The 23,607-nt window shown below is 42.3% G+C and overlaps 1 protein-coding gene across 1 annotated transcript in view; it reads left to right on the top strand.

The window, feature by feature from the left end:
* Mcm10 (minichromosome maintenance 10 homolog) overlaps positions 1-23,607 on the top strand; it is a 95,890-nt gene that overhangs the window by 30,145 nt on the left and 42,138 nt on the right. Inside the window, exons 5-8 of the mRNA XM_071687941.1 lie at positions 6,476-6,577; positions 14,909-15,086; positions 20,919-21,142; positions 23,227-23,389. Coding sequence (XP_071544042.1) covers positions 6,476-6,577; positions 14,909-15,086; positions 20,919-21,142; positions 23,227-23,389 — 667 coding nt within the window. The remainder of the gene's footprint in view (positions 1-6,475; positions 6,578-14,908; positions 15,087-20,918; positions 21,143-23,226; positions 23,390-23,607) is intronic.

Below are 23,607 nucleotides of genomic sequence, written 5' to 3' on the forward strand. Positions count from 1 at the left end.
CGTAATCGGCACCAGACAGGAAACGGTTCCTGCTGTTCACCCATCTACTCACTTGAGGCATGGTGGTAGATGGAGCGAGAGCCGCACCGTCAACAGTGCTGATTAGATTGGCACGCCATACGTGCTGACGTTCGGTCTTACTTCCCGCCTGTCGACCGGCAATGCATGCGGGTCCGGACCAGCGCTGCAGTTTGCTCAAGACTGCAGGCTCCCGAACAGCTGCCTGAATTCCTGGGTCAGACGAGGTGAGAAGTTTCTCAAACCGCGCTTGTTTGTTTAGCCGGACGGTTGAGACAAAGTCTGGTATGCCCAGCCCACCATCTCCAGATGTCGAGTGGAAGAATACGCAGGGCACGTCATGGGCTAGGCGAAGCCAGCGGCGAACCGCCACTCGCACCTGCCTGTCCATGCGTGCTAACTGTGTCTTATATACTTCCCCCAACACAAGTCGATGCATGAGCTTGGGGATCAGATGTTCTAGCAGCAGCGCAATTCGTTGTTGGGGTTTTAGAGGGGCTCTGGTGATGTTTCTTAGCCCCTCTTCTAGCAAGGCCCCATAAGACTTTCGGCGACCCCCGGCCCCGACGAGAATTCCGAGGTACTTATATTCGTCCTCAGCACTCATGGAGCCGACGGTGCAGCCCAAGACTTGATACGTCCTATTTTTATTGACGTACCAAGTCTTTCACTTGCCATCAACCTCCATGCTGAGGGTACGACATTTCCCTGGGTTCGCTTGAAGCCCACCCCCCCGCGAGGGTCTCAGCCATGACGTCCATTGCCTTTTGCAAGCCAGTGGGCGTCTGCGCTACCAGAACCAAATCATCAGCGAAAGCCAATGCTGATACGGTCTTGTCACCTAACTTTGCCCCTACGCCGGTCTCCTTCACCCTAGTGATTCCCTCGTCAATCACCAGGTTGAAGAGCATCGGCGATAATGGGTCGCCCTGCTTGACCCCACGAGTCATATAAATTTTCTCCGACATCTCTTCGCTGCCTTCGATTTAAGTGAAGGCTCGGTCGTACGTCGACATAATATATGACCTGACTAAGGCAGGAATGCCCTTCCGCGACATGGCACGTTCGATAGTGCTATGGTTAACACTATCGAACGCTTTTGCCATGTCTACGAATGCCAGGTGCACACCGTGGGCGTGTGCTCGCGCACGACCAACGATCACATCTAAGATTGTCAAGTTCTCAAGGCATCCGTCGACTGGGACAAATGCCTTTTGAGCCTCGTCGATCTTGATTAGGCTAGAGATGCAGCTGCTTAGTATATTATGGAGCAGTCGGACTACCGCGCATGAGATTGTAATTGGGCGGTAGTCCTTGGGCTCGGTAGGGTTAGGGACCTTTGGTATCAGCAACGTTCTATTCGCCTTGAATGGCTCTGGCAGTGCAGACGTAGCAAGCCAAAGGTTGAACATCTTAGCCAGTACCCTCGGAGGAATGGACTTCAGTAACCGCGTCGTCATTCCATCAGGTCCAGGGGCAGATGTTTGAGTCACCTTAAGGTGATGTGCAACCTGGTCTATGGTTATAACTCTTGCCATTTGTTCACTATATTGGTCGTAGTCAGTAATGACACGTTCGTCCGGCTCAGATGGTCAAGAGAAGAGAGCCCCCCAGAAAGGAATGAGGCGGTCCGGCCCAACCGAAGTTGGCGGTACCTCCCAATCACCTTTGAGGATCTGTCCAGCAGCCAAAGACCTATTTTCTCGATAGAGTCTGTGTTTTGCGGTATTGCTCCCTTCTAAGCCGATTCCCGCGCAAAGGTGTCTCCTCCGCTTGGCGTGCACAGCCCTGGTTCGCTGACTGCCTTGAACCACCTTCACCACGATCCGGGCGGTCTTGGGGCGGGCTGCAAGAACTTAGCATCTTCGATGCGTGTTTTGCAGCGGCCCTGGCGGCGGTGAGGCTGTCACCCTGACGCAAATGGTCCAGGGCAACATTTAGGACGTCCTCGCCCCACGATGTCCTTGTGGGGTCGAGTAGTAACAAGTCGAAGTAGGCAACAGTCTCCGCCATAAAGGAAGTAATCATTTGTTGGGGTTGGGGGATCCGCGGAGTGGCTGGGACGGATAAAACCGCGGGAGGAATGGTCATCTCACCGCCGGGTTCCGCACACGCGTACATCCCTGTACGTGGTGCTTCCCCCTCTGTGTCATCCCGCATGTTACTTCTCGTTATGGCGGGGACACGCCGCCTAATCGGCGAGCCATCCAGCACCTCACCTTCACCAGTTTCCTGGATCAGGTTTAAGTTCAAGGTCAGTTCCTGAACCCTGGACTTATATGACACTTTGTGTCGGAGCCCTTTGATCGCTTCGACCGTCCTAGAAGGGACAATCTCCCGCAACCGCTGGTTCAGGCCCTGCCCGGCAACTAGTGAGGGACCAGCTGCCATCCCGGCCTTAGCCCTGGCGAGGAGCTCAACCTCATCATCAGACCATCGAGCCTTGGACAGAACGTGTCTCGTTGCCAGCTCCTGATGAAAGGAGCCGGCATGCGCCTGCCTCTCATGGACCCTACGGCCCTGAAAGCTGGCGAAGGTCTTCCCACAATGTGGGCAAGTGGGTGAACGGTCGTCGACTGTTCCCACGTGGTTATTGCTGGCACCCGACATACCAACAGAGGCTGGTACGCTATTTAACTAAGAATGGGTTAAGCGTGACGGGTGTCAACCAAGCGAAAACCCGTGACAAAGGTAGACGCTTCGGTTTTGGTCGCACAGTGCTGCTGCCCGAAGGAAGCAGAGGACTGCAGTCAGACGATCGCCTCTGCCGCTGTGCTTCAGCCCATGGGATTACCCTTTAGTAGTTGCCCTGCTATACCAGTAAACGTAGCTGGACAACCTCCGACTCTCAGCTGTTGGTTGGAATGTACTGGATAACCAACCAACGGAGCTAGGGCTTGGGGTATGCAATCACTCGAATTACTCGGCTTTTTGAGCTTTATAAGAGCGAGCGATAATCCGGCGCGACCCAAGAGAGTCACTACTTTCCTTTCACTCCTGCCGTTTCCATTTTTGCAAAAATCCATACATTTCTTCACCCTTGCTGCCCCTATCTGACAACGATAATAGTATGTAATCCATAAATGCCCTCCTATCATCTTTCTTACTCACCGATGTTTATTTATGTATGTCCCTCTTTTTAAACCAGACATTCCCATTTACCAGTCCTTTTCAGCACACAACTCTACAAGCTGTTCATCATTCCTATTCACCTCTCTAAATACCCCAGGTATTACTCACTCTTGCATTTATATCACCCTTCACTAATACCTTATACCCAGTCTCTTGCATCAAAATTGCTGACACTCTCTCAGCTGCTTCCAAAGCACTTGCCTCTCATCTTTATGGCAAGGTGCATAAGGACTAATCTCTTACAAACCACTTTTATTTTACCCACATGTCTGGATCTCACTTCTCTACACTTTCACACATTTCCACAACTCATGCTTCAGCGTTAGTGCTATCCCTTCCTTAGCTTTTGCCCTCACAACAATCTCTGCATTTATCCCTAAGTTATTCCCAAACCATTCTTCCCCATTTCCTTTGAGCTTTATTTCACTCAGTCAAAACATCCAGATTCTTTTCCGCAAACATTCTACCTATCTCTCCTTTCTTCTCATCTTCATTACATCCTTATACATATATTAGACACTCCAGCCTGAGCCTCCATGGAGGATAAGCACTCCGTGCTTGTCTCCTTCATCTATTCTGTCATTTAGAAACTGAAATACGAGAAAAGGGTTTTCAGCCCCCTGCTCTTGCCCTTCATAATTGTCTTGTATGACATGCAGAACATGGAGGTAGAATTCTTTCTTCCTTACCACAGGGAAAGCATGTAGAAGTTATTTGCAAAATAGCTGTGATGAGTTGTCATAACTTTATCTTACTATCTGCAACTGTAAGTTCATGAATGAGATCATATGAACTGATGCTATACTTCTTATTCAAACAAACATGGATTGACATGTCTTAGTTCCACTTCCAAATGATAAGCATCGCCTTTTATGGGGAATTAGTCAGTTAAGTATACCAGAAGTGTATGCAAGGGAGTTAATTGATAGAGTGATGGAAGTGATTGAATGCAGTATGTGTGAGGAGCATAGGTGTTTTAGGAAAGGTGCAGTATGTGTAAGGAGCATTGCAGTGTTAGGAAAGGTGCAGCATGTGTGGGGAGCATGGGGTTTTTAGGAAAGGTTCAGTATGTGTGAAGAGCATGGGGTTTTTTAGGCAAGGTGCAGTATGTGTGAGGAGCATGGGGGTTTTAGGAAAGGTGCAGTAGGTGTGAGGAGCATGGAGGCTTTAGGAAAGGTGCGTTATGTGTAAGGAGCATGGGGGTTTTAGGAAAGGTGTGTTATGTGTGAGGAGCATGGGGTTTTTAGGAAAGGTGCAGTATGTGTGAGGAGCATGGAGGTTTTAGGAAAGGTGCGTTATGTGTGAGGAGCATGGGGGTTTTAGGAAAAGTGCAGTATATGTGAGGAGCATGGGGGTTTTAGGAAAGGTAGGGGATGTATGGATCACAGTGTTCTGCAGTAATGATACCTGTGGGAAAGTAGCCAGCAAAAGATAAGAAGCTATATGCAGTTTTTATGGATCTGGAGAAAGCACATTTTAGAGTTGAGTGAGATACTTTACGGGATTCGTTAAGGATATATAGGTTGGGGGATAATTGTTGGATGATGTGAAAACCTTCTATAGAGGAGCAAATGCATGTGTAAAAGTGGATGGAGAGTTGAGCAAAAGTTCCAGCATATATGTAGGTGTGAGGCAGGACTATTTAGTGTAACCATACCTTTTTAATACATATATGAATGGAGTGATAGGAGAAATGAAGGCAAAACTGGGGAAAGGGGATGCATAAATGGAATGTGGTGTTGAGGTATGGTGGTTAGTGACAAGCCTGTTTACGGATGATACTTTGCTGAGGGTGAAGAGGAGTTGCAGAAGGTTGTGTGTTTTATGATGTGTGTAAACATAGGCAGTTGAATCTAAATGCAGTTAAAAGTGAAGTAATAGTTTTTGAAAAGAAACAGGGTGAAAGTGTAGATTTTGCAATATCCTATAGAGTGAGAGAGAAAGTACTGAACTGTGTTATAGATATGGGGGAGAAAGATTGGAAGAGGTGACAATATTTAAGTATGTGGGAGTTATCTTAGGTAACTTTGGTGAGATGAAAGGAGAGATAAGGGAGATGTAGTGGAGGGAAAAAGAGTCATTGGGTCTCATAATAGAATAATGAAGGGTAGAGGTTTCAGCATGGAAGTAAAGAAAGGCTCTGACCTGTGCAGCTGAAACATGGACTTGGAATGTGTTACACAGGTCCAGGATCCAGGCAGTGGAAATGAGCTATTTCAGAGAAACATGTGGTGTGTCTTGATGGAATGAAGAAAGAAATGAAGGGGATGTATGAGAGATTTGGTATTTCAGGAATGGATTGTGGAGTGGTAGAGAGGGTGAAATGTATTACTTTGAGATGGTTTGTTCCTGTAGAAAGAATTCAAGATAGGGAGTGTACATGGAGAGTGTATGATAGATTAAAGGGGTTGGTGTCAGAGGAAGACCAATTGTGACAAGGAGAAATAGAAAGGAAGAGTACTAGAGGGAGGAGAATGGTCAGGAAGAATGGATGGATCTATGCAAAGGGAGCATGTTAGGACAGGGATAAGGGGAGACTTTTGCTGTGGCCTTTTCCCTTCATGGGAGTTGTCGAAGGGAATGGGCATCAGAGATGTAGATAAATAGGTTGAGAAAATGATAATATACAGTAAGTGCATGGAAAAAGAAGTTACTATAATGCGAAGTACAGTGAAAAATGTAAGAGAAATTCTAATGTTGTAGGTAATGTGAGCAATGTTTGCAGCATAAGGAAATTATGGAATAGTTCTGATTGATGTTACTTAGGGAAGAACTACTCTGTGGAGAGAACTTGTGAGAGCAGTGACGGATGGAGTTCTAGGGGAGAAACTGTGTGTGGTGGGTGACAGTTGGTTGGGTTTGGGTTTTGGGGACAGATTAGGAATAATATTATTTCTTAATGTTGCAAGTAGAAGACATTTTCTTTCAAATTGTGACAGGTGCTACAGTAAAAAGATAGTTACTTTCCAAAGAGTTTCAAATGAACTAACATAGAGATTGTTTTCTGCAGGATTGTCACCCTATGAGGCTTTGACTCATGGAAATGTGCCAAAATTTGAATGCTTTGGATGATTGTATTTGAGTATCATTTTCAGAGGTGGATGGTTATGAAAAGACTAAGAAATACATTATGTCTTTGAGCGGTAGTGATAAAAAGATTCTTAAGAATGCAGTCATGAGTTTGTATTTGCAGAGCCCTTATTATTAGCTGTTGGATAAGAAGTAAATTGTGTATATATGATTTATAAAGAGTATGATATATTGATTCTTTAGGTTGTTAATATGATTGGTAAATCATTTGCTTTGTAGAGTTTGTCTTTTGCAGACAGGGTGACAAAACTCAGGATATTCTCACCTTGTCTATATTTGATCAACAAAAAGTCATGATCATGGGAAGTTCAAAGGACCTTGGATGGTGTAAGGGCAGGTATGTAGAATTTGAGAACTTTAAACTTGTGCCATCAATATACTTACCATATTGGTGAAGGAATATCTTTCTATCTCTTCTTTCATACTTGTTTGCTGTTTCCCGTAATAGTGAGGTATAACTAGGAACATACTTGTTCACTGTTTCCTGTGTTAGTGAGTAGTGCCAGGAACAGATGAAGAAAAGGCTTCATTTGTCAACATCCATTCTCTTGCTGTCATATGAAGTTTCATTAAAAATGTTTGCTTTTATTTTAAGAATGTATTACATTACAGATCATTATCCGAGACTCGTTTTGACCCAAGACATGGTACTTATTTATACAAGGTTGTAAGACAGGGTATCACAAGTGTTAAACTCTTCACCTTAACACACAAATAGTAATCACAAATAGTTATCATGTAAGCCTTGTAAATATAGTAAGAAGAAATACGGTAACCTGGGAAGATATGACCATGGGATACTTGGACGTTGGGTCAGAGAAGAGAGAAACATCATTCAACAGATGTTAGGAGGCCAGGAAAGTAGAGGTACTTTAGAGATGATAGAGATGGTACAGTAGCCAACTAGCATATGAAACAATTAATAGAGCAAGAAATTGGTAGAGTATAATGAGGAAGGAAGAACAGGAAGATTTTAGAAAGAAAATTGTGGACAAGGCATATGAAAATCCTCATTTTTCACAAATTCAAGAGAAGCAAGTTGTTAGCTAAAGTACAGTCAGACTGAAAGACTGAAAGGGAAGCATTTTTGAAAATGGGTAAGAATACATGAGTAACTAAAGACAAGGTTTCAAAATATACTCAAGCGAAGGTTATGATACTGCCAGCGCAGAAATAATTGCATAGGAGGAGAAAGGGATCATGGAAAGCATCAAGCTATTTTGGCTAAATTTAAGTAGGTCTGTATAAGGCCTTGATGATATTTTGTCTTGTGTGCTGAAGCTTTAAACAGACCATTTAAGATTTTTAGAACTTGAAAAAGAGAAATCATTTTAAAAGCATTGCGAGAGAGTATATGTTGTGCCAATTTTTAAGGCAGGTGGTAAGGAACATTTCCTAGTCTATAGACAAGCTCTGTATGTAAAGTATGAGACAAATTTATCAGAAAGCAATTGGATGAGCACTTTGAAAGGAAAAATAACTGGTTGTTCAGAAAGGAAAAATGAGTATTTGTTCAGAAAGAATTAGTTTAGAAAGAAGAGATATGTAAGTGGACTTTGATTTTCTTGGGTCTTAAAAAGCCTTCATACTGTCCTGTGCAAGAGGCTTGTAAATGATAAAAAAAAAGGAAAAAAAGAAAGAAAAAAAATAAAATAAATATATATATATTTATTATTTTTTTTTATTATTTTGCTTTGTCGCTGTCTCCTGCGTTTGCGAGGTAGCGCAAGGAGAGAGACAAAAGAAATGGCCCAACCCACCCACATACACATGTATATACATATGTACACGTCCACACATGCAAATATACATACCTATACATCTCAATGTACACATATATATACACACACAGACATATACATATATACACATGTACATAATTCATACTGTCTGCCTTTATTTATTCCCATCACCACCTCACCACACATGGAATAACTTCCCCCTACCCCCTCATGTGTGCGAGGTAGCGCTAGGAAAAGGCAACAAAGGCCCCATTCGTTCACACTCAGTCTCTAGCTGTCATGTAATAATGCCCGAAACCACAGCTCCCTTTCCACATCCAGGCCCCACAGAACTTTCCATGGTTTACCCCAGACGTTTCACATGCCCTGATTCAATCCATTGACAGCACGTCACACTCAGTCTCTAGCTATCATGTAATAATGCCTGAAACCACAGCTCCCTTTCCACATCCAGGCCCCACAGAACTTTCCATGGTTTACCCCAGATGCTTCACATGCCCTGATTCAATCCATTGACAGCACGTCGACCCCTGGTATACCACATCGATCCAGTTCACTCTATTCCTTGCCCGCCTTTCACCCTCCTGCATGTTCAGGCCCCAATCGCTCAAAATCTTTTTCACTCCATCTTTCCACCTCCAATGTGGTCTCCCACTTCTCGTTCCCTCCACCTCTGACACATGTATCCTCTTTGTCAATCTTTCCTCACTCATTCTCTCCATGTGACCAACCATTTCAAAACACCCTCTTCTGCTCTCTCAACCACACTGTTTTTATTACCACACATCTCTCCCACCCTTTCATTACTTACTCAATCAAACCACCTCAAACCACATATTGTCCTCAAACATCTCATTTCCAGCACATCCACCCTCCTCCACACAATTCTATCTATAGCCCACACCCTTTTTTTAATAAATTCCACTGCAGTACCATCCAAACCCGCTGCCTTGCCGGCTTTCATCTTCCACAAAGCTTTTACTACCTCTTCTATGTTTACCAAATCATTCTCCCTAACCCTCTCACTTCGCACATCACCTCGTCCAAAACACCCTATATCTGCCACTCTATCATCAAACACATTCAACGAACCTTCAAAATACTCCTTCCATCTCCTTCTCACATCACCACTCCTTGTTATCACCTCCCCATTATCCCCCTTCACCGATGTTCCCATTTGTTCACTTGTCTTATGTACTTTATTTACCTCCTTCCAAAAGATCTTTTTTATTATTTATTTATTATACTTTGTCGCTGTCTCCCGCGTTTGTGAGGTAGCGCAAGGAAACAGACGAAAGAAATGGCCCAACCCCCCCCCATACACATGTATATACATACGTCCACACACGCAAATATACACACCTACACAGCTTTCCATGGTTTACCCCAGACGCTTCACATGCCTTGATTCAATCCACTGACAGCACGTCAACCCCGGTATACCACATCGCTCCAATTCACTCTATTCCTTGCCCTCCTTTCACCCTCCTGCATGTTCAGGCCCCGATCACACAAAATCTTTTTCACTCCATCTTTCCACCAGTTTGGTCTCCCTCTTCTCCTCGTTCCCTCCACCTCCGACACATATATCCTCTTGGTCAACCTTTCCTCACTCATTCTCTCCATGTGCCCAAACCACTTCAAAACACCCTCTTCTGCTCTCTCAACCACGCTCTTTTTATTTCCACACATCTCTCTTACCCTTACGTTACTCACTCGATCAAACCACCTCACACCACACATTGTCCTCAAACATCTCATTTCCAGCACATCCATCCTCCTGCGCATAACTCTATCCATAGCCCACGCCTCGCAACCATACAACATTGTTGGAACCACTATTCCTTCAAACATACCCATTTTTGCTTTCCGAGATAATGTTCTCGACTTCCACACATTCTTCAAGGCCCCCAGAATTTTCGCCCCCTCCCCCACCCTATGATCCACTTCCGCTTCCATGGTTCCATCCGCTGCCAGATCCACTCCCAGATATCTAAAACACTTCACTTCCTCCAGCTTTTCTCCATTCAAACTCACCTCCCAATTGACTTGACCCTCAACCCTACTGTACCTAATAACCTTGCTCTTATTCACATTTACTCTTAACTTTCTTCTTCCACACACTTTACCAAACTCAGTCACCAGCTTCTGCAGTTTCTCACATGAATCAGCCACCAGTGCTGTATCATCAGCGAACAACAACTGACTCACTTCCCAAGCTCTCTCATCCCCAACAGACTTCATACTTGCCCCTCTTTCCAAAACTCTTGCATTTACCTCCCTAACAACCCCATCCATAAACAAATTAAACAACCATGGAGACATCACACACCCCTGCCGCAAACTTACATTCACTGAGAACCAATCACTTTCCTCTCTTCCTACACGTACACATGCCTTACATCCTCGATAAAAACTTTTCACTGCTTCTAACAACTTTCCTCCCTAAAATTTAATGATACTCTCCCACCCCAACTCTCATTTGCCCTCTTTTTCACCTCTTGCATCTTTCTCTTGACCTCCTGCCTCTTTCTTTTATACATCTCCCACTCATTTGCATTATTTCGCTGCAAAAATTGCCCAAATGCCTCTCTCTTCTCTTTCACTAATAATCTTACTTCATCCCACCACCCACTACCCTTTCTAATCTGCCCACCTCCCATGCTTCTCATGCCACAAGCATCTTTTGCGCAAGCCATCACTGCTTCCCTAAATACATCCCATTCCTCCCCCACTCCCCTTACATCCTTTGTTCTCACCTTTTTCCATTCTGTACTCAGTCTCTCCTGGTACTTCCTCACACAAGTCTCCATCCCAAGCTCGCTTGCTCTCACCACTCTCTTCACCCCACCATTCTCTCTTCTTTTCTGAAAACCTCTACGAATCTTCACCTTCACCTCCACAAGATAATGATCAGACATCCCTCCAGTTGCACCTCTCAGTACATTAACATCCAAAAGTCTCTCTTTCGCGGGCCTGTCAATTAACACATAATCCAATAACGCTCTCTGGCCATCTCTCCTAGTTACATAAGTATACTTATTTATATCTCTCTTTTTAAACCAGGTATTCCCAATCACCAGTCCTTTTTCAGCGCACAAATGTACAAGCTCTTCGCCATTTCCATTTACAACATTGAACACCCCATGTACACCAATTATTCCCTAAACTGCCACATTACTCACCTTTGCATTCAAATCACCCATCATTATAACCCGGTCTCGTGCATCAAAACTACTAACACACTCATTCAGCTGCTCCCAAAATGCTTGCCTGTCATGATCTTTCTTCTCATGCCCAGGTGCATATGCACCAATAATCATCCATCTCTCTCCATCCACTTTCAGTTTTACCCATATCAATCTAGAGTTTACTTTCTTACACTCTATCACCAACTCCCACCACTCCTGTTTCAGGAGTAGTGCTACTCCTTCCCTTGCTCTTGTCCTCTCACCAACCCCTGACTTTACTCCTAGGACATTCCCAAACCACTCTTCCCCTTTACCCTTGAGCTTCGTTTCACTCAGAGCCAGAACATCCAGGTTCCTTTCCTCAAATATACTACCTGTCTCCTTTTTTCTCATCTTGGTTACATCCACACACATTTAGACACCCCAATCTGAGCCTTCTAGGAGGATGAGCACTCCCCGCGTGACTCCTTCTGTTTTCCCTTTTAGAAAGTTAAGACACAAGTAGGGGAGGGTTTCTAGCCCCCCGCTCCCATCCCCTTTAGTCACCTTCTGCGACACGTGAGGAATGCGTGGAAAGTATTCTTTCACCCCTATCCCCAGGGATAGGGGAGATACAGACAGATACAGATAGATACAGACACTTTTTCAGTGGCTACGTTTGTAGTGGAAATGTTGCTAATGACCTTTGCTGTTGGCACAGCAGAGAATTCTAAATGTAACTTTTCAAAATGGGTTAGAGTAATGAGTGATGTCCCACAGGCATAGTCTTGGGGTTGCTGCTAATCTTTATATATGTAAATGACCTGCCAGAGGGACTTGCACTATACCCAAATATGTTTCTGGAAAATGCTTAAGTTTTTAGAGAAATTAATATATTCAAGATTGCAATATCTTACAATGAGGTAAATAAACCAACTTTGCACATTTGCTGTACATTGTTGCAATATCTTACAACAAGTGTGAGATAAACTAGCTTTGCCCATGTACAGTACATTTTTACTGAAATTCACTTCACCCAATTGCAAGAAAACTAATAGAAGACATGGAGGAATGGGATCAGGTTATGACAGTCTTTTGGAAGCGAACAAATTACAGTAATCTGGGTGTGAGAGATATTGGGATTGACATTTTACATAGCCTGTCACCATATTGAGAGAAGTGATGCATATTTAAGATGATTCTTCTGCAAGACTAAAACCATTTAATTTGTACCACCATCCTTCCTTAAAAAATTCTTGTTTCTCATACTATCTACATATATCTACATCTCTGATGCCTGTTCCAACTGGAACTCCCTCAAAGGGGTGGTCATGGCAATAGTCTCCATAACTAAAGAGCTCCAGTGCTGCTTCTTAGCCTTTAGTGCCTCACCCGTAACAGGCCAGTGCCAGGGGGCAAGTCCAGCACGGTGTTTGTAGAGGCTCCTACCTTATGTTTCTAATAACTACTTCTATCTAATGCTCCTACCTACTACTACTACCATCTGATGTTTCTGCCTGATGCTCCTGCCTAGATGTTCTCACCTATCTACTGCTCCTGCCTAAATGTTCTCACCTTCTGTCTACTGCTCCTACCATTTTACCAAAAGGTAGGGCAAGTGCATAGTGCTCCGCAGGAAAATCTAGAGTTATGATGAATGAGCCATGTGAGTTAAGTGTTGTCACATGTTACATATTACAAGGTGAGACTGTTTACTTGTGGACAGAATGCCAGTAGTCCATGTGTTAGTGAGGCAGAAAGAAAAGACAGCTACCTGGATCAAAGGAGTACAATTTGACAACCACTAAACTGTTGGCTCAATAAGCAGATATCACTAACCCTCTTGATACCCAGGTGGGTAATACTGGTAATGTACCTCCCTGGTCGTTGGCTGCCTGTCATCTACTGCCTGCCACATTGTATCATAAACAATGAGGAGTATTCTCTCAGCATCCTTCTTTGACTGTATCATAAACAATGAGGAGTATTCTCTCAGCATCCTCCTTTGACCTGTAGCCATCACCTGATTACTTATTGCATTTGTCCATCTATTTCACTCATTGGTGCTCCTCCTCATACTATGCTATCCATGCTACAGTTGATTTTTTAAGCAACCTTTCAACTGCCACTATTCTTGCATTGCAAAACTCACATTAATAGGCTTTCATCCAAGTATATTTTGTTTAAAGAATATCTTCTTGTATCTTTTTAACATTTTCATGATGTATTTTCTAATACCAATTATATTTGTTGATTGATGGGGTGGTGAGAGAGGGGCAAGTATGCTGTTTGTTGGATGTAAGGGAGCCTGGGTAATGAGTCAGTTGTTGTTTCCTAATGACACAGTCTTGATGGCACATTTGAGTGAGAATCTGCATAAGTTGGTGACTGAGTTTGAGAGAGTGTGTGAAAGTAGGAAGTTGAGAATGAATGTGAATAAAAGCAAGGTCACTAGGTTTAGCAGGGTAGAGGGACAGGTTAGTTAGGGTGAGAGTTTCAATGGAGAAAAGTTGTAGGAAGGTAAGTATTTTTAGACACCTGGGAGTGGACATGGCAGTGAATGGAATCAAGGAAATGAGCAATAGAGTGGATGAGGGGCCAAGGTTCTGGGAACATGAAGGAACATGTGGTAAGAGAGATTAGTATTTGGGAGGGTGAAAACGAACCATGCTTTAAGGTTTAATAGTCCCACTGATGTTGTATGGATATAAGCCATGGTCTATTGATGACGATGTGCAGAGAAGGGAGAATGTCTTGGAAATGAAATGCTTGAGGACATATGGTATGAGGTGGTTTAATTATGTTAGTAAGACAAGGATTCGAGAGAGGTGTGGTAGTAAGAAGAGTATGGTTGAGAGAGCTGAAGAGGATTTGCTGAAATGGTTTGGACATACAGAGAGATTAATAATGAGGATATATGTGCCAGAAGTGGAAAGGAGGAGAAGGGGAAAACCAAACTGGAGACAGAAAAATGGAATGGAAAAGATTTTGAGCGATTGGGGCCTGAACATGCCGCGGGGTGAAAGGTATGCACAGGATAGAGTGCATTGAAATTACGTGGTGTACAGAGAGGCAATTTGCTGTTTGCGCATGTGAGGCAGCTGGAAGAAACAGTGTAAAGGTCTGTGAAGCCTGGTCATTAATAGGGGGATGTGGTTTTGGTGCATTGCACATAACTACAAGAATATGGGTGTGAGTTAATGTGGCCTTCCATTGTCTGTTCCTGGCATTGTCTCACTAATAGGGGAAACAGTTAACAAGTTTGAAAAATTATATATGTGTATTATCCATTTTTTTGCATATATCTCATATATATATGGTTAAAGAATAACGTTTAAACTCAAATTCACCAAATTTCTCATTTTACATTTACTCAATCTTCCCAGCTTGATTGACTTTATTCTATTATACCTTTTCTATTACCCTCTTTATTGCCATATTGATTGTTCACCATTCGGACTAATGTTACATTGCACCTGCCTCTCCCTTTCAAGTTTATGAGTCTTTCTCAACTCATGTATGCTTTTAACTTTCTTTTCCTGTATGCGTCACCAGATTAACTCTACATTCTACGCATCTCTGAGTCATCAGCTGTAAGTAGAATTGCATTATCCACTTACAATACTAGGATTCCTCTTGATTCAAAGTTAGATTCATACTTGATTTTTTCATTTTTCTTGGGCATGAAATGGTAAAGAAACAAAATTTTACTTATATTCTACTGATTATTCATACATCATATTGTTGTTCCTACAGAACAAAGCAAAATTCGCAGTGCAGGTACTTTGTGAACAAGTCATCTTGTGAATTCTGCATATATCATATTCAACGAGAATATCAGAAAACATCAGCTAAGCGTGCTGATATCCAGTCATCATTCACCAGGGTGGATCCCAGACGCAGACTACAGGAGAAGGTCCTTGGAAAGGATCAGGTTAGAATGTATTTTCTTTTTCTAGTTCAACACTCATATAAAGAATTTTACCATATCCAACACATCTTCTTGGGGAAAATAAAGGTATAAGGCCTATCCCTAAGCAGGGGGATTTCTCTCATTTCTTTTTTCATATTCCAAGCATACTGAAAGCATCTTGATGAAAGCTTTGCCTCAGAAACCTAATGAACTTGTTTGTATAAACTATGTATCACTGCCTGTAGTATTCTTTTGCTGAGCATCAATTTTCATTTTGTGATATGAAAAAGATACTTTATGTTGGCAAATCTTCGTCTTGGTCCTGTTGGCTCAAGTGAGTTGGTAACCACAGTGGACCACATTGAACTTGTTGGAATACTTCATTAATGGGCAGAAGGGTGTTTTAGGTTCACATGAACTCCTATTTAGAAAAGCAAGTTGGCTTTTGTGGGTTCAGATGTTTTGATAAAGCCCCCATTTCTAAGAACATTGAATGTTGACTTTTCTGCCTGCAATGGTACTTAGTTAATTTATTTAGCAATTGAATGTGCAGACTGATCACACTAGGTTTACATAATATCAGCAATATCACCAAAGAGAGTTGGGTGATTATTGGTGCATATGCACCTGGGCATGAGAAGAAAGATCATGAGAGGCAAGTGTTTTGGGAGCAGCTGAATGAGTGTGTTAGTGGTTTTGATGCACGAGACCAGGTTATAGTGATGGGTGATTTGAATGCAAAGGTGAGTAATGTGGCAGTTGAGGGAATGATTGGTATACATGGGGTGTTCAGTGTTGTAAATGGAAATGGTGAAGAGCTTGTAGATTTATGTGCTGAAAAAGGACTGATGATTGGGAATACCTGGTTTAAAAAGCGAGATATACATAAGTATACTTATGTAAGTAGGAGAGATGGCCAGAGAGCATTATTGGATTACATGTTAATTGACAGGCGCGCGAAAGAGAGACTTTTGGATGTTAATGTGCTGAGAGGTGCAACTGGAGGGATGTCTGATCATTATCTTGTGGAGGCTAAGGTGAAGATTTGTATGGGTTTTCAGAAAAGAAGAGTGAATGTTGGGGTGAAGAGGGTGGTGAGAGTAAGTGAGCTTGGGAAGGAGACTTGTGTGAGGAAGTACCAGGAGAGACTGAGTACAGAATGGAAAAAGGTGAGAACAATGGAAGTAAGGGGAGTGGGGGAGGAATGGGATGTATTTAGGGAATCAGTGATGGATTGCGCAAAAGATGCTTGTGGCATGAGAAGAGTGGGAGGTGGGTTGATTAGAAAGGGTAGTGAGTGGTGGGATGAAGAAGTAAGAATATTAGTGAAAGAGAAGAGAGAGGCATTTGGACGATTTTTGCAGGGAAAAAATGCAATTGAGTGGGAGATGTATAAAAGAAAGAGACAGGAGGTCAAGAGAAAGGTGCAAGAGGTGAAAAAAAGGGCAAATGAGAGTTGGGGTGAGAGAGTATCATTAAATTTTAGGGAGAATAAAAAGATGTTCTGGAAGGAGGTAAATAAAGTGCGTAAGACAAGGGAGCAAATGGGAACTTCAGTGAAGGGCGCAAATGGGGAGGTGATAACAGGTAGTGGTGATGTGAGAAGGAGATGGAGTGAGTATTTTGAAGGTTTGTTGAATGTGTTTGATGATAGAGTGGCAGATATAGGGTGTTTTGGTCAAGGTGGTGTGCAAAGTGAGAGGGTTAGGGAAAATGATTTGGTAAACAGAGAAGAGGTAGTAAAAGCTTTGCGGAAGATGAAAGCCGGCAAGGCAGCAGGTTTGGATGGTATTGCAGTGGAATTTATTAAAAAAGTGGGTGACTGTATTGTTGACTGGTTGGTAAGGTTATTTAATGTATGTATGACTCATGGTGAGGTGCCTGAGGACTGGCGGAATGCATGCATAGTGCCATTGTACAAAGGCAAAGGGGATAAGAGTGAGTGCTCAAATTACAGAGGTATAAGTTTGTTGAGTATTCCTGGTAAATTATATGGGAGGATATTGATTGAGAGGGTGAAGGCATGTACAGAGCATCAGATTGGGGAAGAGCAGTGTGGTTTCAGAAGTGGTAGAGGATGTGTGGATCAGGTGTTTGCTTTGAAGAATGTATGTGAGAAATACTTAGAAAAGCAAATGGATTTGTATGTAGCATTTATGGATCTGGAGAAGGCATATGATAGAGTTGATAGAGATGCTCTGTGGAAGGTATTAAGAATATATGGTGTGGGAGGCAAGTTGTTAGAAGCAGTGAAAAGTTTTTATCGAGGATGTAAGGCATGTGTACGTGTAGGAAGAGAGGAAAGTGATTGGTTCTCAGTGAATGTAGGTTTGCGGCAGGGGTGTGTGATGTCTCCATGGTTGTTTAATTTGTTTATGGATGGGGTTGTTAGGGAGGTGAATGCAAGAGTTTTGGAAAGAGGGGCAAGTATGAAGTCTGTTGGGGATGAGAGAGCTTGGGAAGTGAGTCAGTTGTTGTTCGCTGATGATACAGCGCTGGTGGCTGATTCATGTGAGAAACTGCAGAAGCTGGTGACTGAGTTTGGTAAAGTGTGTGAAGAAGAAGTTAAGAGTGAATGTGAATAAGAGCAAGGTTATTAGGTACAGTAGGGTTGAGGGTCAAGTCAATTGGGAGGTGAGTTTGAATGGAGAAAAACTGAGAGGAAGTGAAGTGTTTTAGATATCTGGGAGTGGATCTGGCAGCGGATGGAACCATGGAAGCGGAAGTGGATCATAGGGTGGGGGAGGGGGCGAAAATTCTGGGAGCCTTGAAGAATGTGTGGAAGTCGAGAACATTATCTCGGAAAGCAAAAATGGGTATGTTTGAAGGAATAGTGGTTCCAACAATGTTGCATGGTTGCGAGGCGTGGGCTATGGATAGAGTTGTGCGCAGGAGGATGGATGTGCTGGAAATGAGATGTTTGAGGACAATGTGTGGTGTGAGGTGGTTTGATCAAGTAAGTAACGTAAGGGTAAGAGAGATGTGCGGAAATAAAAAGAGCGTGGTTGAGAGAGCAGAAGAGGGTGTTTTGAAATGGTTTGGGCACATGGAGAGAATGAGTGAGGAAAGATTGACCAAGAGGATATATGTGTCGGAGGTGGAGGGAACGAGGAGAAGAGGGAGACCAAATTGGAGGTGGAAAGATGGAGTGAAAAAGATTTTGTGTGATCGGGGCCTGAACATGCAGGAGGGTGAAAGGAGGGCAAGGAATAGAGTGAATTGGAGCGATGTGGTATTCCGGGGTTGACGTGCTGTCAGTGGATTGAATCAAGGCATGTGAAGCGTCTGGGGTAAACCATGGAAAGCTGTGTAGGTATGTATATTTGCGTGTGTGGACGTATGTATATACATGTGTATGGGGGTGGGTTGGGCCATTTCTTTTGTCTGTTTCCTTGCGCTACCTCGCAAACACGGGAGACAGCGACAAAAAAAAAAAAAAAAAAAAAATCACCAAAGAAGACTGTGAGATCATTATCTGCTCAGAAGCACTGCATATGGTTAGCTTACTGTTTAGTAGTCCCAAATAACTGTAACTGAAGTGCAAGAATATGTCCTAGGGTGAACTAATTTTTTTCCATACCATTGGAAGTTTAGGATCTGAAAGTTTTCATATTTTTTCTTTCAAGTGTAGTTTTCATTTTCTGGCCCTTATGTCTTATACCTGGCCTGTATACTAAAGTTCTGATTCAGGAAAACAGTACAGGTGCACCACCGATTTTCCGGCACTCTTGGTGCCAGAGCCTTACCGGATTAACCATTTGCCAGACCAATCATGGTCACGTAATAATAATTCATCAACACACCTCTAACCCACTAATTATACACCTCCCATGTGTCTAAAGTATACCATGGACTGCTAGAAATTTAGATTAAACAAATATTAAATGTAAATTAAATGAAAAACCATTCCATCATCAATCGATTGTGCACAGTACTCTTACCATCTTTCATAGTTTTTCTAATTGTCATTTGCTTCTTAAAATCGCTGTCTGCATAGAATTTCTGTATTTTCTCCCCATGCTTCTTTATATCATAAACAGTTGATGAACCAATACTGTAGATGTCACACAGCTTATGCACCAAAACACCGTGGTCCATTTTTTTCAACAGTCCTACTTTATCTTGGATCGATATGGATTGGTGTTTGCATGTGACACCATGACTGACACTCTCATATGTCTTAGAAGCCATAGCTAGGGTTCAATTTAAGCAAACTAAGCTAAGAATCTTACAGAATTGTGGTATCATCACCAAGTGCAGTGTCTAGAATGTAAATAAGGGCACCCTACACACAATGCCATCTGTGGCCGCCCAGTAAACTAGTCTGGTGGCCGTGGTGATTTCAAATTTCCTCACGCAATTTTATCCGGACTAAAGGAGGTGCCAAACCATCAGTTGCAGAAATTTGGTGGTGTACCTGTATAATGAATGATTGAATTATAAGATTAATACCAAATAAGGAGTAAGTACATAAAAAGGAAGGGAGGAGGAATACTGTTGATATCTGACATTTTCTCACCTTGCCATACATTTTTATAAGCATTACACTACCTCTTTATTTGTGCCAGTACTTTATAGACTTTTTTTTCAACATTTCCTTTCCCACTTTAGAAAGATAGCATAAGGAACAAACATTCAGTGGTCTCATTCACACACATCCATACAGGATGCACTTAAAACCAGAGATTACTATTCTCAGCCATGCTTCATAGACTATATGGTTTACCTTGACTTAAAACCAGAGACTGCTATGCACAACTAAGCTCTGTAGACTATAGTATATGGTTTACCTTGACTGCTTCATCTGCCCACATTGTACTGCATGAACCACATTACTCCATTTATTATGTGCTTCACATGCCTCTCACCCTCCTGAAAGTTCAGGCCTTGATACTTCAAAGCTTTTGTTACCCCATTCTTCCATCATCTCCTTGGTCTCCTGCTACCCCTTACTCTCTTCATATCTGATACATAGAGCTGCCTTATTAATCTTTCTTTACTCTTCATCTCTATGTGCTCATCATCTCTGCCCTTTACTCATTTCAGCTCCCATGGTTTCATCTGTTGCCATGTCCCTTTTTTCAGGCATCTAAAATGCTCCATTTCCTCCAGCTCATTCCCATTTAAACTGACACCAAACCTCAGCAGTACATTTTCGGCTGAGTAGCTGCCTAAATCTTATAAACCATTATTTAATTATGTCCAAACCATTTCAGCACTCCCACTTCAGCTCTTTCAACATTATCTTATTACCACACTGCTCTCACCCAATATTGTTCTCAGATGTTGCATTTTCAGCACATTCACATTCACCCATACATTCACATCTGGAATCCACACCTCACATTTTGGGATTGTGATACCTTCTTACATGCTCATCTTCACTCTCTATACATCCCTCAATGTTCCCAGGACCCTCACCAATCACCTGCCCTATGACTTACCTCTGCTTCTGTGGTTTTGTTTGCTGCTATGTCCACTCCCAATTATCTAAAGCACTTCACATCATACTTCACTTCACAGGTTGTATATATTAAGATTCACTTCATGGATAATGATAACCTTACTTTTATTCACATTTACTTTCAACTTTCTTCTTTCACACGCTCCCAAACTCAGAGACTATCTGCAGCTTCACATTTGAATCTGACACTATTGCTGTGTTATCAGCAAACAACTGACTTGCCTCTTAAGCTCCCCCACCCCCAACAGAGCGCGTGGTCCTCTCTCCAGAACCCTTGCATTCACCACCCACCACCCTAAACATAAAACAGCCATGGTGACATCATACACTACTTTCACAGAGTATGATGTATTATTGCAGAGTGCACTAAATCCCTTTATCTCACTTAGGTATTCTATGGAGGGCAGCTTTACACATCACCAGCACCAGGGAATGCACCTAAACAAGTTAAAGCCAATAAAGCAAAGGATCTAGCAACCCTAAATTCCCTTAAACTTAAAATGAAAACTGAACAGTTGAAGGCGGAAGACAAAGAGAAATCCTTCATCTTGAAGCACATGAGTGATGGTGAGATTGATGCAGTAAAGCAGGTTTCACAGAAGCATGATAGCTTGTGAGTATTTTATGCTTTGTCTTTCCCATACCATCCATCAGTCAGTTTTGTATCTGTTTGTTTGTGTACACTGTCATGCCTTTTTGTGCATTTCAGGTAGAATGCACAAAGAGAATACCCTCAGAACATTTCTGTTGTCAAGCGTTTAGTTTTTAGATACTCCAAAGTCATATTAATATTTTTTCATACTTGATTGCCATTTCCTATGTTAGCAAGGCAGTACCTTGTATTTCAATTTCTGGAAGGTGGAACAGTTTAGAAAATATGATGGAAATTTTGTTCATCATCAGAAAAGAATAAATATGTTCTTTGCAGCTATACATGAGGGAAAATAGAAATAGAAAATTGGGGTAGAAAAAAATTGGGATGTTTTAGTTAATCTTTGCCCATGTCATCATATCATACTTTAATAGGGTGAAATCCTCCAGCTGAGTAATGGATATGGGAAGAAATAGTTTGATACTTGTGACACTGTTTCCTAGTTTCACAGAGTAATTCCTTTTAAGCAAGAAGGGTTAGTTATTCCAGGGTTTTGATATGACAGACTTATTGAAGACACCATCCTCACCAACCCCTTCAGGGTTGTAATAATGTGATGCTTTTGTATGTTCCAGATAAGATTCTGCTGTATTACCACCCCTCTTTCCTTCCTGTAGTACCGTATAATTCACATCATTTATACCTCACTGCTTATTAGAAGTGAGATGGGGGGGAAGAAGTACTTGCCACTCAATCTCCCTCCAGATGACTGAGTAAGGCAACAGAACAACAGCTTGAGAAAGCTACATACTTATTATGAAGAGAAGGAAAACTAAGGATGATAACTGTTTTATGATTCTGATATAAAAATAAGAGAGGGTAGGGCAGGTTAACTGTTTAAGTTAGATATGATGCACTTCACCGTAAAAACTAATTTGAAGCTGTTAATTGGTTGAAAAATCTCCCAACAAAGCGTGACTCTGTGAAGTCTTCATTCCTGTGGAATATCATTCAGTGAAACAGGGAGTCCTTTTTTACACTTCTCTCTTCATGGGATTTATGGCTTATATTTTTCTATTGATTTAACCAAAGTACCACAGTGAACATTTTTTTATGAATTTTTCGTGCCATTAATGTTGGGATATCAACAGCTGAATGTGTGGAGATGTATGGTGATTAACATGTTCTGGGAAAATTCTTTATGTGGGAAACTACTTGTAAGATGAAAATCAATAACTAGTTATCTTTATTGGTAGTTGAATCCATAGTATTAAGCTGATGATACATACCTACGCAATTATTTTTTACTATATGCAGTATATGTATTTATTAGTATCCTTTAGACAGTTTGCCCACTCCGCCCTAAACTTTTCACTTTGTCTAAAGCAGGCATTTCACAACTGCAGGCCACACAAAACAGGACTCTCAGACACTGGCTGCCTAGGAATCACAATACCAGTGCAAAGAGTCAAAAATACTTCGGATGCAATCTGACTCCACCATACTTGGTACTCAGTTATTTGCAACTGCACTACACCTCTCTCCTATACCACACCTAAGCCAACCATCAATCTCCAAGAAGAAACAAAACATTCACCCATTTCATGCCTCAGCAGCCTTTACCCACAGATCCTCAATCTCAGCTAACAGGACGAAACATGTGCCAGTGCACACAGAAATGCGTTGAGAACCACTAAATTACCATCCACCGGACCCAGTCTTAGACTCCTTCCCACCAGACATACACCCATCAGAAACAACAATCCCTGGTCACATACATGTTGCACTTTCTCATCAGCACTCTGGACACTTACCCATTTGTGCAACATTATAAACACTTGAGTCAGCATATTGCTGGATTTCTCATGCACAAAATGCAACACCCATACTGAAGACAATGAGCACTTTTTCCTCAGTTGACCTGCACTCACCTCACTCAGACATCCACATCACCATACTTCTTGATCTGTGGTCCTGCTTACTGGACATGACCAGCTTCCTTCATGCTGTGGGCATACCATTGATAGGCTTCCCTGAGGCAAGAAAGTAGGTATATTCATTATATTTTTTTTTTCAGTCTAACAGTTTTCTCTCCTTAAAAATAGCAGTGAAAGGCTACTAGCACCCACCCCTGGGGCTCGTAATCTTTTGCGCCATATGGTCAAGGAGGATACGCAGAAAAAGGTAAATTCGGGGGAGCTTCGCAGTGTCTCAGCTAAGGAACTACTTAGTATGACTCATCAGCAAGTTCAGTCAAGGAAAAGACAAGTAAGCAAAGTGCAGTATTTGTAATAAAAGTAAGTAATCTGCAGTAAATGCCATTGACTTTGTGTCTTCTTTCCTAAATTTGCTAGTTACTAAATAGTTACTAAATTGATATTATCAAGTATTTAGAGCAAGCAGCAGTGCGTGAAATATTGTAGTTTTTATGTTGGCTTGATTATCCCATACAGAAAGCACTTGCCATTTTGCACCACTAATAAGTA

Source organism: Panulirus ornatus, chromosome 44, assembly GCF_036320965.1.
Source record: "Panulirus ornatus isolate Po-2019 chromosome 44, ASM3632096v1, whole genome shotgun sequence".
In the NCBI taxonomy this organism is placed as follows: domain Eukaryota; kingdom Metazoa; phylum Arthropoda; class Malacostraca; order Decapoda; family Palinuridae; genus Panulirus; species Panulirus ornatus.